Source organism: Arachis ipaensis, chromosome B08 (assembly GCF_000816755.2).
Source record: "Arachis ipaensis cultivar K30076 chromosome B08, Araip1.1, whole genome shotgun sequence".
In the NCBI taxonomy this organism is placed as follows: Eukaryota; Viridiplantae; Streptophyta; class Magnoliopsida; order Fabales; family Fabaceae; genus Arachis; species Arachis ipaensis.
Genome location: NC_029792.2, coordinates 3,144,852 through 3,160,300, shown reverse-complemented (window position 1 = coordinate 3,160,300; position 15,449 = coordinate 3,144,852). Strand labels below are relative to the sequence as shown.

Genomic DNA, 15,449 nt, shown 5'->3' with positions numbered 1-15,449 from the left:
TACGCAATTTTAATTTTTGTGAATGTATAAGATGATTGATTAAAAATATAAGTCTAGCATTATAAGGTTTTAAATACTTATTCAATTTCCAAAACCTTAAGTTGTAATTTTTTATATATTTTTAGAATCTATTAAAAAAAATTAAAGACCCTACAATGAAACATGTAAAAATGGAGAAACTTGAATAGCAAGGCTGCTACAGTAACTCTCTCTCTCTGATCTCTTTATAACACATCTCTCACTCGAATTCACGCTTCACTCTTATTACAATTCACAATTCACAACCAAAACAAAAGGCTTGTTTCTCTTTTCGCTCTTCATTCTTATTCTACAATTCTTCTATTTTTGGCTTCAATGACTGATGATGCAGATGACAAACGAATAACCACCACGGTCAGAGACACACAGATGTTGCCGCCGAGAAGGGTCGAGTCAAGATTAGAACATTCAAGAGCATAGTGACTGCGCTGTCCTGCTCCAGCCGTCACAAGGAGTGGGAAGACGGCGGAGAAGATAGCTACTACTACTACCATTTTTCTGCTGCTGCTGATCGTCCTCTTAACTCCACATCCACAACTCCGCCGGTTCTGAGTGGCTACCCTTCTGACAAGTAACACCGGAAATTGACGACAACCATGATGACAATGATGATTTTCAAGATGCTCTGTTCTTTTTTTTTTCTTTCTTTTTGGTATAGAATAGTGCTGTTGGTATATTATTACTTTTTTCTGTTTTAATTAATTAATGTATGTATGTATATACATCTATGGTTGTAGATTTGTAGCTGTTGATTATGTATATAAAATTTTACAGTTTATTTTGCTTGTACAATTATTATTCCTTATTTGTGATTAAAATATGTTGTTATTACCTTTTTTAGTTACATTGCTCTGAATTTCGAGAACGACAGTGTTAGAATTTTTAGAATGATTGATTGTTCTTTCGGGGCTTGAACCCTATGGGCTACGAAATTGTCAAATTGGATTATATCATTATGCATTAGGCTTATATGGAATCATTTTTATTCATAAAAACTTAGTCTTAATAAATTTATTCACGAATAAAAATATAAAATTAATGTTAAACTAGTTTATCGCACATAGATCAATTTTTTGCAAGTGAAAATGTTAATTCCATTTGTTGCATCTTTCTTTTTCTCTTGTTACACTTTCTTATATGTTGTCAGGCAGCCATGCAAAAATTGGGTGGAATCTGCTTTCAAAAAAACAGAGTTTAGTAAGTTATAGCAATAAATATAATAATTAGTTCCTACGACAAAAGAACAATTCGATGTTTCAATAGTTAAAACTGATGTCTGATAGTTTTGTTAAGGATAATTAATAAAAAATTAAAAGAGTACATAAAAAGTATATAAAAATAAAAAAGATTTTGTTACGTTTTTTTTTTTTAATTTTTTTGTTATGGTATCAGAGTTTCTCTTAAATTCTGTTGATATTTATGAATAAACCAATCAATTTAGATCTTAAAACTTCTTTAACGTTATTCAATTTTTTATTAATAATATTGTAGAAAATAAAACACCAAATAGTTAATTTACCTTATAGAAAAAGCCAGAAAAAATGGGTCGTACGAATCGATCACATGAAATCTTTCATGATATTGGCATTCACATCCACTTTTAATTAGTAAGTATCTAATAATGTAGATATGTGATATATAATACGAGTATGTGACAGAAAGAATTTAATGATTAAATTTACCATTAGAATGTTGTTTAGTTAAAATCTGCCTCTTTCTCTTTACAATGTGATGTACTTTACGAGTTTTTCCCCTTTTTTTTACCATTAAAAAAATATTTTAATATATAAAAATAAAAGATTTAATTTTTCTAAAATTTTATTGTCAATTTAGAAAAAAAAATATACTATTAATTACCTTTGAATTAAGATAGTGAAACTCACAAATAATAAATATTATAAATTTAAAAATAATTAAAGCATCACTTTACCATTTTATTAGATTAAATAATAATTTATTTAAATATATTAAATTATTTAATAATTTTTAATTATTAATTATTAATTTTATAAAATTTGCAAATCTCCACCTTTAATAAAATTTGCAAGAAACATTTAAGGCAGCAGATTATTTATTAAAAAATTTTAGGTAAACGAAGCATTAATATAGAAAAGGAAAATTAAGGTCGCAGAATCATAATTTGTGTGTTGTTTCAAGACTTCTATAATCTGAATCAGTGACTATATATAGCTTGAATATTATGTCTTTATTATTTCGATTCTCTTAACACCTATAAATTTCCTTTTATATTGTATCATTCTATACAATTTGAATACTTACAAACCTTTTTCCTATTACTCTCTCTCCCCTTTCTAACATGGTGTCAGAGCCACGGTATCCTCTTTAAGGAGGATAAGTTGATTTTCTTCTCGTGAAATCACCATACTTTTCATACTTTTTTTCCGTATCATTTTTTTCCTGATGCTTTTCTGATCTCACTGATTAGCTCATCCACTACTTATTCTCATGAAGAAACCATATATTTTTCGTCTCCTTCCGATAATTTGTCATCTTTTTTCACTTTGTCACTTTTCAACAGTTTTTCGACAGTTCGCCATCTTTTCAACAATTTTTCGGCAGTTCCGTCTACGTTCTCTTTCGGCAGTTCCGTCTGCGTTATCTTCCAGCAGTTTCGTGTGAGCTTCTTTCCGGCAGTTTCATCTGCGTTTCCTTGTGACAGTTCCATTTGTGTTTTCTTGTGGCAGTTCTATCTGCGCTTCCTTGTGACAGTTTCGTTTGCGCTTCCTTCCGACAGTTCTGTCTGCGCTTCCTTCCGACAGTTCTGTCTGCGCTTTCTTCAGGCAGTTTCGTTTGCACCAATTCTATCAGTTTATGCATTTTTTATTTAGTTGTTTCAAATAAGTTTCAAACTCAAGTTGTCACTTGAGTTTGAGGAGGGATGTTAGAGTATAATTAGGATCAATTAGATCAATTAGCATTATTTAACATATCTGAATATTTATTATAGGATATTACGTCTTTATTATTTTCATTCTCTTAGCACCTATAAATTCTATTTTATATTGTATCATTCTATACAATTTGAATACTCACAAACATTTTTCCTATTACTCCCTCTCCCCTTTCTAACATTATGTACAACCATTTAAAGTTTTCAACAGTCTTATGCCTCACGTGGAGTTAATACTCAAAATGATCCCTGAAATTTGACCCAGACTTAATTTAGCCCTCGAATTACCAACTGACTCAAATTGTACCCTGAAATTTTAAGACGTGGCTCACGTTGGCCCTTCCATCTATTTCCTCACCGAAAAGCTGCAGTGGCACATGTAATTGACACTTGGTAGCCTCAACGGTTATCTGACGTGGCAAAATTCTTGTATACATCAATTTAGCCCCTGATAATTAAAAAAAAAAACCTGCATAAGTCTTCTCGTCAGGCTTCACCTCTTCCTTCATCATTTGTAGAAACAAACTTAGAACATGACAATTAAATTTCTCCACAATAAATCTATGAATAATATTCCAACAAGACAGAGGTCTAACACGCATATCTTCAAAAAGCTTGACTACACCTTTCAAATCACCAAATTTGATATACAAATTGATCAGCCAATCACACAACTCTTGCTCTGAATAAAAATCCATCTTTAGAATCTTTCCGTGAAGCTTCAAACCATCAGAAAATGATCCACATTTAATACATCCTTTTAACAACCATAGAAAGGTCTGAGAATTTGCCCGAAGGCTATGTTCTTCCATGAGATGCAAGAAGTCGAATCCCTCTGAACCCGCTTTTTCACCTTTCCTCTCAGAAAGTTCATCATAGCCATTCATATAGCTCACTGCAGTATTGTTGAAGGCAGCTAAACTCACTGCTCCGCTTAATAGCTAGAAACTTAAAAGACATAAACTTTTCAACATAAAAGAGCATGATTAGAATCAAGTGCAAAATTTTTTGGTTGAAATAGCATTACCTTACAGTTCTTTAAAATGGGGTTGGGGAAAATTTGATGCATACATTTCCTTAGAAAAGAATAGGATTTTGGGCATGTGAAGAAGAACCCACGAAGAGAGAGGAGGGAAGATGAGAAGAACCCTATCTTTAATTATTTTGGGATTCAAATTTGCTTCTTTTTTTTTAAAGGAAAATTTTGGTAATCGGCAACTCCTTTTGGTAATTGTCGACGCTATGCGCACATGGTGTTGCTGTAGACCAAGTTGAAAACTTTTTGCACTTATTTACCTAGCACTACGCAAATCAGGGCCACTCAAAGCATCCTAGCACGAGCAGCGAAAGATTCAGAGGAGGAGTGGAGGTAGATGACCAACCCAAACACCGCGACCGCGACGGCGAAGAAGAACCAGAATACACAGAGTCAGAGCAAAAGTAGATGCTGATCCACAACCGTGACAGTGACGATGAATCAGAAGCCAAACCAGAAGATGGTGAAGGCAAACAGAATAAGAAAGCACAAGAAGAGGTAGAAGACGACGGCACACAAACAAGGGGCGGGCAGATCCAGATGACATGATAGGAGGCCGGAAACAGGGGCCAAAAGCGACGATGAGACGCCGGCAACGGAATTACTGGCAACGTCAAACAACCGTTGATGCTGCCAGGTGTCAACTATATGTGCCAGGAAATAGACAAAAGGGCCAACTTATGCCACGTCTCAAAATTTCAGAGTACAAATTGAATCAATTGATAATTCGAGGGCTAAATTAAGTCAGAAATCAAATTTCAAGAGTCATTTTGAGTATTAACTGGTCTCACGTGAAAAAATTTGAAATAGAGATTATGTATATAGTGTATGTTGACTATATTTTAGAATCTAGATTACATTCATTACAGATAATAAATATATATTATTATTTTTTTAAGAGTGCTTTCAACAAACAATTTCATGGTTCCTTCCTCCCGAAGCATTTCAGCTTTGTACGTCAGTGATGCCATCACTCGAATGATGAAGTCAGTGAAGTAAGAAGCTCTATATATCAAATTCATCAGCTTGACTTTGCAATAATTGAAATAACTTTTTGTTCTGATGTATGGTGGCTAGTATAATTTAGTATTAATTGAGGAGGGTCGGCCGGCTAGACCATACCCTTTCATATATGATATTTATTATAGTAAAAGTTTGGATCGTCGTATCAATCATATAGTTTAGTATTTTATTAGGGTATAGGAAATTAAGAAAACAATTGTTATAACTTACAAAGCTGAAAGCTGTGTAATTTGGAAATAACGATGAAGAAGAATAAAACAAAAAAAAAAATCCGTGTCAGATAGAAAAAAATCCGTGTCAGATAGAAAAATACAAATTTGCATGAAACAGTAAAAAGAAAAAAGAAATGGATTCTGGATTTAGCAGAGATCATTATTAGCAAGAAAGAATGTCCTTTTGGTTTAGGAAATTATTGTCCCGATTTCAATTTGCATGTTCACATTAATATAAAATAATAAAAAGCTCAAGCCCAAGCTAAGCCAAAAAGTAAGAGGAGTAATTGAATTGAAACATACACCGAATCTAGCCGTGGACCAAGGAAAAAACCTAATGCAGCCGCAAGATGGAAAAAATGAGGTTTAAAAAACATTGTTGTTTTGTATATTGCTTCCTTACTTGTTTCTCTTTCACGATGAGTAGAAACTAGTTCTACTCGGAACCGTGCTATTAATAATTGAAAAGTTTGGTAACATCGATGTGATCAGGTAATAGCTATCCCAGATGTAATTAGGCTAAGTAAATGTATAAATTGGAGGTTCCGAATATTTTTATGTTATACTCAATCTTAAATAATAGAAGAAAATAACTTCAATATTGTTATAAGATATTTATTTTCGTTTAAAATTTGAACATGCAGGTCAAATAAAATCCCTAAATTATGATAATTTTTTCAATTTCCCCTAATTAAAACACTAATTTAACAAAAATACTTCATATACACTAAAAAAAGCCTCTATCTAGAAGATAGAATTCTATATTCCCACGCTTTTTTTTGGTCGTGTATATTCCCACGCTTAAATATTTTTTGAACAACAGTGAAATGAATTGGTAAGCTTTTTAGCCCAAAGAAGGAATTGGTGTTGTGGGCTAGATATGAGATTTTCATATTGGGCTCCTATATGGGCTAAGCCCAATCTTGGGGAACCCGTTATGATTCGGTGGTTTTCTGGTAACTAACTTGAGCTCAGGGTAGTTCACTCTGGTGATCGGAAAACACAGAAACGAATCAACGATGGCGAGGTTCCATCTCTTCAGGAAAGCATTGCAGAGCGAAGTGAGGAAGCGAACTACGTTCTCGTCTCTAGCACCTTCTCGCTCATTTTCTCAGCTCTCTTCGCCATCGCAACAACGGTTCGTCAAAACTGAAACCTTCTATTTCTCATTTATATCTTTTTGAATTCTTCAGTTTTCGGATTTGAGTTCGGTAACGATGTTGTTGCTGTATTAGCCCTTCCTTTGGCATTGCGTTCGACATCGATGGAGTCATTCTCCTCGGAAACTCCCCGGTCGGCGGTTCTCCGGCAGCGCTAAGAAGATTATACGATTCCACTGGTAACTATAATAACAAATAGTTAATAATTAGAGTAATTAAATTTCTGTATTCATTTCTTATCCGGCATTTAAGCCTTTAAGGAGTGATGAATTTTGTTGATCTGATTTTTGTTTTCAGGTAGACTCAGAGTCCCTTATGTCTTCCTTACCAATGGTGAGTTCTCTTTCTGATTTTATGCCATATGTTTGAAGTTGTGTCATAGTGCGTTCTTGCTGTGTGTTGTTAGTTTCTGAATTTCAGGTACGTGGGAATTTTGATATGCCACTTTTATTGTGATATTAGTTTTATGTTTCATGCAGGTGGTGGTTTTCCTGAAGCTAAAAGGGCCTCTGAGCTGAGTCAAATATTGGGTATAAACATCTCACCTGCACAGGTATTTTAGGAAATCTGCAGTGTTTTTATTAACCATAACCAACCATTCTTCCTCATGCCTTGTATTGTGCTATTTTCTGGTCTGTTTTTTCTGTATGTAGATGTCTCTCTGAAAATACCAGCGAATGCCTTTTTGTGCTTTAGCATTGAGTTCTCTTTCGAATGTGCGAAGGGTTTGTGGCCTGAACAGATATAAATGTGATCAATGTGCAGGTTTTACAGGGTCATTCACCATTTAGGCAATTGGCTAGCAGGTATGTATATTACATCATCTGTTGGCAGAAATGAATAAACTACGGTGGAACCAGTAAGGTGGTTAATATACAGTTTGGGGCCATCAGTCCTACTCTTATTGTTAGATTTATCATCATAGAAATTTCAATTTACAGATTTGAGAATGAGCTTGTTGTTGCTGCGGGAAAAGGGGAACCTGCTGCAGTGATGTCTGAATATGGCTTTAAGTAAGTTTCTTAGATGATTGGTTTGCTTTGTCTCAGTCTGATATTTCATGGAACTGTTAAGCAATTTGCATCTATAATGCCTGATTATTTTTTTTCTCCTAATTTACTTTTTCTCCTTCAGAAATGTTCTTACAATTGATGAATATGCATCATGCTTTGAACATATTGATCCATTGGCCCCATACAAGAAATGGACTACCAAGAATATAAAGGTTAATGAGAGCACTCCAAGGAATGATGTCTTCTCTGAAAGGGTTCAAGCAGCATTCATAGTTAGTGACCCTGTTGATTGGAGCAGGGACATACAGGTTACAATGATTTTGTGTCTGATCCATGTGAATTATTTGTATAAAATTTGAATCACAGTTTATGAAGAATAATAAATTAATTAAATAGCTTTTACTATAAGTCTATAAACATAAAAAGTTAATGGAAAGTTTAACCATCGTGCAACCATTTCATTTTTACAAAGCAGTGTGATTTGCAAATGACATGAAACAACATAATTGGTTTATAAATATAAAGTGATTTTGGTATCTTATGGGGTTTGTTGTTACCTACTAGGTGGTTCTGGGCTCATGGCCATTATGTGTGAGTAAATGAAGGTGGTATTTGTGTTTGGGCAACCCATAGGCCATCACTTTGTTTGCACTTCATAGCTAAACAGGAAATGCTAAAGATCGTAAATGAGTACATTCAACTCGGTTTAACATTGATACTCTTAAGCTGTTGTCAGCGTTAATAGTTTTAGAAATCATATACTTGAATAATTGCTTAGTTTGTCTTTCCTCGAAATGAAAACAAATAAACAATCTCTACTTTAGGATTTTTAAAGTTCTTTGATTTGATATTTTAATGGAATTGGTAGATCGGTGAGACGGTTACTAACCAAGACTTCTCATCTAGGTTCTATGCGACATATTAAAAACAGGAGGCCTGCCCGGAAGAAATACTGGACCACAACCAAGTCTATATTTTGCAAATGATGACCTTGAATACCAGGTTGGTTGATGTTTGCTACAGATAATTTTGCAGATAGATAGAGATTATGTGGAATCCTGTTGAAGTATTATATAGTACTATGATCACTGACAAGGTCCCACAAAAGGTAGACTGCATTTCCTTCTGAACGTCTGGGAATGGGAGCTTTCAGGATTGCATTAGAATCCATCTTCAATAGGTAAGACTGCCAATTATCTTACTGTTGAATGTTGATGAAGAAGCTTTTAAGCAGACAACCAAGACTATGGTCAATTTTATCTAGTTCCATGATAATGTCTCCAATTCTAACCATGGAAAGCTTTGTATGCAGTATTCACTCTCAACCTCTGGATTACACAAGTTTTGGCAAACCTAATCCATCTGTATTCCAGAATGCAGAGATTGTGTTACGACAACTTGTTCCGCTGTTTTACAATGATGTCCCTGCTAAAAATCATAACAATGCTCAACATTTTAAAACACTTTACATGATTGGAGATAATCCTGCAGTTGACATTAGGGGTGCACGACAGGTATGTCTGTCGAAGTTAGACTTCACTAGTATAATACATAAAGCTATATGCAAACAAATGATGCTATGAATGAAACTATGCATTTCAGACTGGCCATCCTTGGTTTTCTATTCTCACGAGAACTGGAGTATTCAAGGGGAAGGAAAATCATCACAAATTCCCAGCGGATCTGGTAACTCCTTCATGCTCTTCTTAGATACGGGCTTATGTTTTGTATTTTACTTTTTTTATTTTTTTTTGGAGAAACACATGTTTTCTCTTCTACACTAGATGCATAGATGGTAACAAGAAGTAGGCAGCCTGCTTAAAACTAAATGGATAAGCAATTTGATTTAGATGCACTGTAAAGGATAAACAATAGTTTATTTCATGGCCATGGCTGCCACTACTTTGGGGTGAGTATTATTTATAATAGAATTTCGCTTCTGCAGGTTGTTGACAGTGTAGAAGAGGCAGTGGACTACATTCTGACCAAAGAATGCAAAGATTCGTAGGTTTCATCAACTTTAAGGTCCCTGAATTTTTCGAGCTCAAAGATAATATTTTAGAGTTCATTGGTGATTCTATGATCAATCATAGCTTAATAATATTTGTCACCAAAAAATACAATAATTTGTATGGCTTGCTCTGCCATTTATTTGAAGCATTAGTTACTTCATATTTCATTGGAAAAAAATTATTTATTTTTTACCTGCCCTGCCCCGTGTTTGAATTATTTGTTTACACGGTCACATATGCTGCGAGAGATAAAAAACATTTCCTTTCAATTTATTTGCTTTTAGGTTTTTCAGTTTTATACGTAATTTCATAATGACATTGGTTTAGTGCATCAATAGAAAAAGTTACATACGACAATAAAATCATTTAGGAGCCAAACAGTAGTTCGCGAATAAAAAAATAGCACACATCAGTTTTACGTAATCGGGCTTGAATTAGAATTTCTATATTGGTTGCATCAAGCATGAAAAACAGACACGATACACTGACTAAAGACAACGTATTATTTAGATAACTATATCCACGTAGTATACAAATGAGGTTCTACAAAGATTTGGGTTGATACTTGACAGATAAGAGACAAATGCAAACTCCCTCTCCAAAAATCCGACGTTTAGAATTTGATCACTTGTTTAGGTTGGCTCCCAAGTTTTCCAAGAGCCTTATCCAATGATGTATTAAAATCACTAAAAGGAGCCAGCTCCATGCTGCAAAGTAAACAAGGTGACCAGCGAATGAAATTGGTCAATCAACTGAGTGAGAAGTATAAATGTGTTTTCCCCATTAAAGATAGAAGGCTTACTTGTATTTTAACTTGCCCTCATGTACAAGACCCAAAAGCTTGTCTATCATTCTTCTGCTCTCTACAGCTTTCTCTGTGCTCAACCATTTCTGCAGCCAGAACCCCCTCAAGGAAAGTTCCTGCAAATATGATTTGTTTTTCAGATTCCAGATCATTGTTAAAGTTAATAAACGAGCAGTGTGCTATGCTAGTAAGTAGATAGGCACATGGCATTTGAAAGAAATTCGCCACAAATAAGTCATGATACATGGGATTCCTTGGCTCATGGTCATTATTTAGGGCACGCAGGCAATGATCAAAAGTTCCTGCCATACCTTAAATATGAAGGCTGAGGTGGGGACAGTAACAGGCCTTTTAGACATTCCACCATAAGTCACCATAGTTCCTCCTTGTCTGCATAAAATTATTGGAATAAAATGAAAAATGATGTACAGTCAAAACAGAGTTTCTAGGCCAACCCAGTCTTTATCCAACATCTCAAGTCTGACACGTCATACCTCAAAAATTTGAGAACCAGAGAAGCAGCATTGCCACCAACACAGTTGAATCCTAGTGCAGGTTCAGGTATATCATTCTAGCATGTCAATTTGACACAATAAGTTGATTTGAAATCAATACAGATAACAATTCTTCAAAAATCATTTTTTTTTTCTTGCAACAGTAAAGAAAAATAAGTTTTGTCAGCTTCCTTAGCATCCCCGTGAAGGCTAATCATCAAAAATAAAGATAAAGATCAAATCCATCAGGAGTAATGATATATACCAAGAAACTCTTTACATTCTTCACTTCCAATTCATTCTCAGTGAAAACGTGATCAGCACCCAAATTCTTAAGAGTTTCTTTCACTTCATCAACCCCAGCCCTGTAGTAGAAAGATTTGAAATGTAAGAATATCTTCACAAGGGAGCAAGAAAGTGTTCAGTGTTATCTACTATTTATTATGGATAAAAAGAGGGACAAGCTTTCACTATAAAAGCAAAGTGTCATCTATAATAACAATTCAGAAGCTCAGAAAGTTGCAATGAACCTTCAAATGAGCACCTGTCCCTTATAATATTTATGCTGCGAATACCGCGTGATTTTGCAAGCTGAATGACGCACTGCCCAACCATGCTGGTAGCCCCATTTTGCACAATTGCATCCCCTGTTCATATCCAGAATCACAAAGTTTAAACAGGCACAAATAAATATCAATTAATGAAACACACAGAATAAAATTATATATAATATAGGAATTGCAGAAAGAGCAGTGCCTGAGCTCAAAGTAACACCGTCTTCAAGCATGAGAAAAGCAGTCAAGGGATTAACAGTGATGGTAGCAGAATATTCCATAGGCACGCCCTTGTCTATCTTGTGCCATACACTCTGATCTTTCACAATGTATGTCTGCCATGTCCCTGTCAAACCCAAAATAACATACAATCAAAAGTTTTCTTAGAAACAATATGATAACTGATAAGTAATGAAGGAAGCATAAAAGCGAATTTCACCAATTACTCCATTCCCATTGAAATACCACAAAAACTTTCTTCATAAAAATTAAACGTTCCAGTAAAAATATTCAGATAAATAAATTAGGTACTCAAATTCAAGAGGTTACATAAGAATAACCAGTGTCAAGTCACTTGAACCAAAATACGCAAGACAGCATAAAATTGAAAATGAACCAAAACTAAAAACTCATAAATTTCCAAAACAGAAAAAATGCAAGTGAATTAAAATTGAGGAAAGGAGAAAGAAAAGACCGCACCGAAGGACGGTGGAGAAGGAATGACCCAGTCACCAGGAGAGAGAGAAGTGACGGCAGAGCCGACGGAGTAAACCTCTCCGACGCCTTCGTAGCCACCAACTGCGGGTAGCTCTGGCCTGACGGGATACACGCCTTGTATTCTGTTAATGTCGGAAGGGTTTATGGGAGCACACAGCATCTTCACGCACACATCATTCTCCTTCACTTCCACACCTGGAAACTCCACCAGCTTCGTCACCGCGTCGGGTTGCCCGTGCTCCTCGTACACGATCGCCTTCGACGGCGGCGACACCCCGGCAACTGAACGCGGCGTGAATGCGCGCGTTGCTCGGAATTGAGCTGCGCCGTTTCCGTGAAGTAACTTCTGCGAGAGGTTGAAGATAAAGCATTGGGAACTGTGAGGTTTTGCAACCAACGATCGCAACATTTCTTGTATTCGTTTTATTTGTTCTCGAACCTTCTTTTTTTTTGGGTTATGGTAGCTCTTGGCGATTCTGCTTGTAGCTTCCAGCCTTCCACGTTCCAGCTGAGTTAAAAAATAACTAACACCACAGTCGTAACAACTTGTTCGAAACGACGTCGTTGCTTGGATGTTGTGTTGCTTTCGGTAATGTTGGGCTGGACCTGTATTTGGGCCTGAATCCATTCACAAGCCATAAGCCCACTAGTTATTTCGAGAAATATCGATTGTGGCACTGAAGAAGAAATTAATTTGATGACCAAAAAGAACGAAGAAAACAAGTATGGTCTATTTCATTGGACTTGAAAAAAAAAAAAATCCAATGGCTTACCCAAAAAGAGAGAAAAGATAAATAATTGGTTATACATATCTTCATATTGACGCATTGGTGGCACAAAATAGAGTAATTCTCCATGTCCAATCAATTTTGCATCCAAATTCATCCGGTTACGTTTTTTTTTTTTCTATTTTCTTTTTCTTTTTTTTCTTTCTCTTGTTATTGAAATTTTGTATCTTTCTTCTTTTTCATCCTTCTCCTTTATCATCGTCGTCATCTTTATCATTATTGTCTTCTTTTAATACGTATCATCGTTATCGTTATCATCAAATTCGAATTTATATAATGAACAATTTTCAGTTCATTTAATATTATACAATAGTTTTGTTTTGAGCTAATTTTTTATTCATTCGAGATGCAAGTGTTTATGAATTCGAATTTATATAATGGACAATTTTCAGTTCATTTGATATTATACAATAATTTTGTTTTGATAATATTTTTGATTCATTCGAAACGCAGATGTTTTTGAATTTGAATTTATATAATAGACTATTTTCGGTTTATTTGGTATTTACAATAGTTTTGTTTTGATAATATTTTCGGTTCATTCGATCACCATAGAGGATCAAAATCAATAAAGATTTAGCAAAATATTAGTATTGTTGGTGAGGACGATAATGATAATAGAAGAGGAAGAAGAAAAGAAAGAAGGAAATCAAAGAAATTCAACTAAAAAAAACAGGAGGAGGAGGAGGAGATGGATATGGTGGTATGGTGGTAGTGACGATGATGATAATAAAAAAGATGAAAAAAAAGGAGAAGAAGAAGAAGAAAAAATAAGAGGAAGACGAGAAAGAAGAATAAGATAATAAATTTTGCAGCATAAACTAAATGAATGGGATGAATTTGAATATAAAATTGAGTAACTTCACTAACTTGTATATGTATAGCATGTTTTGGTTCATAATAAATTAATTATTAATATGTATGTGAACTTTGTACGAGTATACAAAAATGCTAGGCCTATGATGATATGGGAGTTCAATGAGGTTATGGTTATTATTTGAGTGGGTTCATTAGACTAGTATTAGCAGTATACCAGTGCCTCTGGCTGCTTGTGTTTTGTATTATCGGACAATTAAACCACGTAACGTAAACGTGCCTTCTAGAAGAAGCTCCCAGGTGTCTTAATTATGCTAGACATACGAGGCTTTTTACTTCGTGGAATTAAAAATGTTATTGAAACTTTAAGGCGATAAAGGGATCTAGATAAATGGTAGGCAGCTATGGTTGTGAATTATTAAAGTGTGAACTTAAATGGATCCGTGAAGGTGTTACTCTTTCACGTCTCCTTCATTGCATGCGTGCATGCCTAGCAGTAGATAGAGTAGAGTTATTACCGTCATGTTGTTGTCCCTCTTTATGACGTGGTCACCTACTACTGTACATGTGGAATCACTTGTTCAAAGTTCAAACCTCCCTTATATTATGTACTTTACTATTTTGTGTTTATGCCTCAAAAAATTATTTATTTCTACATAAAAGTAGTGCATATCAGATACTATGGAATATTTTTGTCCATGATTATGCTTTCAAACCGTCGCTTTTGATTTTTCGTGCGGAAGAAAAAAACGTGTGTGATAATATGATGTGAGGAGAGAGGTATTTTATTTGGCTATAAGATGATACACATAAGAGGCACTGATTTATTTGCATTGTTTTGTTTTTTATACAAACAATCACAAATCAGATGATCCGATTTGTGATTTCAAAAATAAAAAAAAAATTAATGTTAAAATCGGACTTTTCGATTTGGAGTTTAATTTTTTCTTCAAGCAAATCGGACCCTCCGATTCGTAATTTATTTTTTTCATCAAACAAATCGGACCATCCGATTTAAATAAAACACCATATAAAAAAAATACCTAATTTTTCAATAACAATGTATTACACATATATTTAATTAATATAAAAAAAATTAGCCTCAAAGTCGATTTGGATTTCTTCAAGCAAATCGGACCCTCCGATTCGTAATTTATTTTTTTCATCAAACAAATCGGACCATCCGATTTAAATAAAATAAATAAAACAAAAAATACCTAATTTTTCAATAACAATGTATTACACATATATTTAATTAATATAAAAAAAATTAGCCTTTTAATAAATACGCTTTCCTCCGGTGTACAATATATATATATATTTGATGAAAATCAAATAATGGATAAAAACTCTTAAGTGTTGGGTGTGGGAGTGTGTAATATGAGTAAGTTTATGATATAATGTCTATAATTAGAAGTTGTTTGATTAATTTTATAATTCCTTGTAGTGTATTTTTTTTAGTGTTTTGTTCCCTCGTCCAATTTTATAGGTGGTGTAGTTATAATTTATTTATGAACAGATATATCGAGAATAATATTTTATTCATTAAATATTTTTAAATTAGAGAAGGATTCAGATTATTTAAAAAAGAAAAAAAAATCTCAAAATATTGCAATATTTTTTTATGTAATTTTAGAAACAAACAAGAATTTATCTCCATTTTTATATGTTAATATTCTATAAATTGAATGTCCGGATTTAGTTCACCATACTGACCATAGAGAATATATGGAATTGATCTTATTCTTCAATTTATATTGTCAAGTGTAATTTTTTATTATTTTTTTAAGTAGGACAAAAAAATATACGAGACAAAATATTAACTGGTAAAATATTATATTTGACCAAATAATTAAAAAAATTTATGTT

The 15,449-nt window shown here is 34.0% G+C and overlaps 2 protein-coding genes across 3 annotated transcripts; one reads left to right on the top strand and one right to left on the bottom strand.

Moving 5' to 3' along the window:
* On the top strand, positions 6,118 to 9,595 carry LOC107614402 (uncharacterized protein YKR070W). Of its 2 annotated transcripts, XM_016316612.2 has the most exons (12): positions 6,118 to 6,359; positions 6,457 to 6,560; positions 6,679 to 6,714; positions 6,861 to 6,934; positions 7,147 to 7,187; positions 7,323 to 7,394; positions 7,516 to 7,702; positions 8,301 to 8,396; positions 8,507 to 8,574; positions 8,707 to 8,908; positions 8,997 to 9,080; positions 9,340 to 9,595. In XM_016316612.2, exons 1-12 carry the CDS (start codon positions 6,241 to 6,243, stop codon positions 9,400 to 9,402), a joined length of 1,146 nt encoding a protein of 381 aa, XP_016172098.1. In that variant the 5' UTR covers positions 6,118 to 6,240; the 3' UTR covers positions 9,403 to 9,595. The 2 variants fall into 2 exon arrangements, with proteins under 2 accessions (XP_016172098.1, XP_020964256.1); XM_021108597.1 differs by lacking the exon at positions 6,118 to 6,359 and having other exon boundaries at positions 6,459 to 6,560; positions 6,844 to 6,934.
* LOC107614128 (enoyl-[acyl-carrier-protein] reductase, mitochondrial) lies at positions 9,820 to 12,473 on the bottom strand. Its single transcript, XM_016316353.2, has 8 exons — positions 11,959 to 12,473; positions 11,462 to 11,605; positions 11,250 to 11,352; positions 10,971 to 11,070; positions 10,706 to 10,782; positions 10,523 to 10,601; positions 10,209 to 10,327; positions 9,820 to 10,113 (listed from the first exon to the last, which is right to left on the bottom strand). The coding sequence occupies exons 1-8, from the start codon at positions 12,383 to 12,385 to the stop codon at positions 10,020 to 10,022; spliced, it is 1,143 nt and encodes a 380-aa protein (XP_016171839.1). The 5' UTR covers positions 12,386 to 12,473; the 3' UTR covers positions 9,820 to 10,019.

Excerpts from the sequence above, each read along its gene's own strand:
- LOC107614128 (XM_016316353.2), bottom strand. The coding sequence starts at position 12,385 with ATGTTGCGATCGTTGGTTGCAAAACCTCACAGTTCCCAATGCTTTATC. Across the intron at positions 11,606-11,958 it reads TCCTTCTCCACCGTCCTTCG|GGACATGGCAGACATACATT; the intron begins GTGCGGTCTTTT and ends TGGGTTTGACAG. Across the intron at positions 10,328-10,522 it reads CCTCAGCCTTCATATTTAAG|GAACTTTCCTTGAGGGGGTT; the intron begins GTATGGCAGGAA and ends TCATATTTGCAG.
- LOC107614402 (XM_016316612.2), top strand. The coding sequence starts at position 6,241 with ATGGCGAGGTTCCATCTCTTCAGGAAAGCATTGCAGAGCGAAGTGAGG. Across the intron at positions 6,360-6,456 it reads TCTTCGCCATCGCAACAACG|CCCTTCCTTTGGCATTGCGT; the intron begins GTTCGTCAAAAC and ends TTGCTGTATTAG. Across the intron at positions 9,081-9,339 it reads ACAAATTCCCAGCGGATCTG|GTTGTTGACAGTGTAGAAGA; the intron begins GTAACTCCTTCA and ends TCGCTTCTGCAG.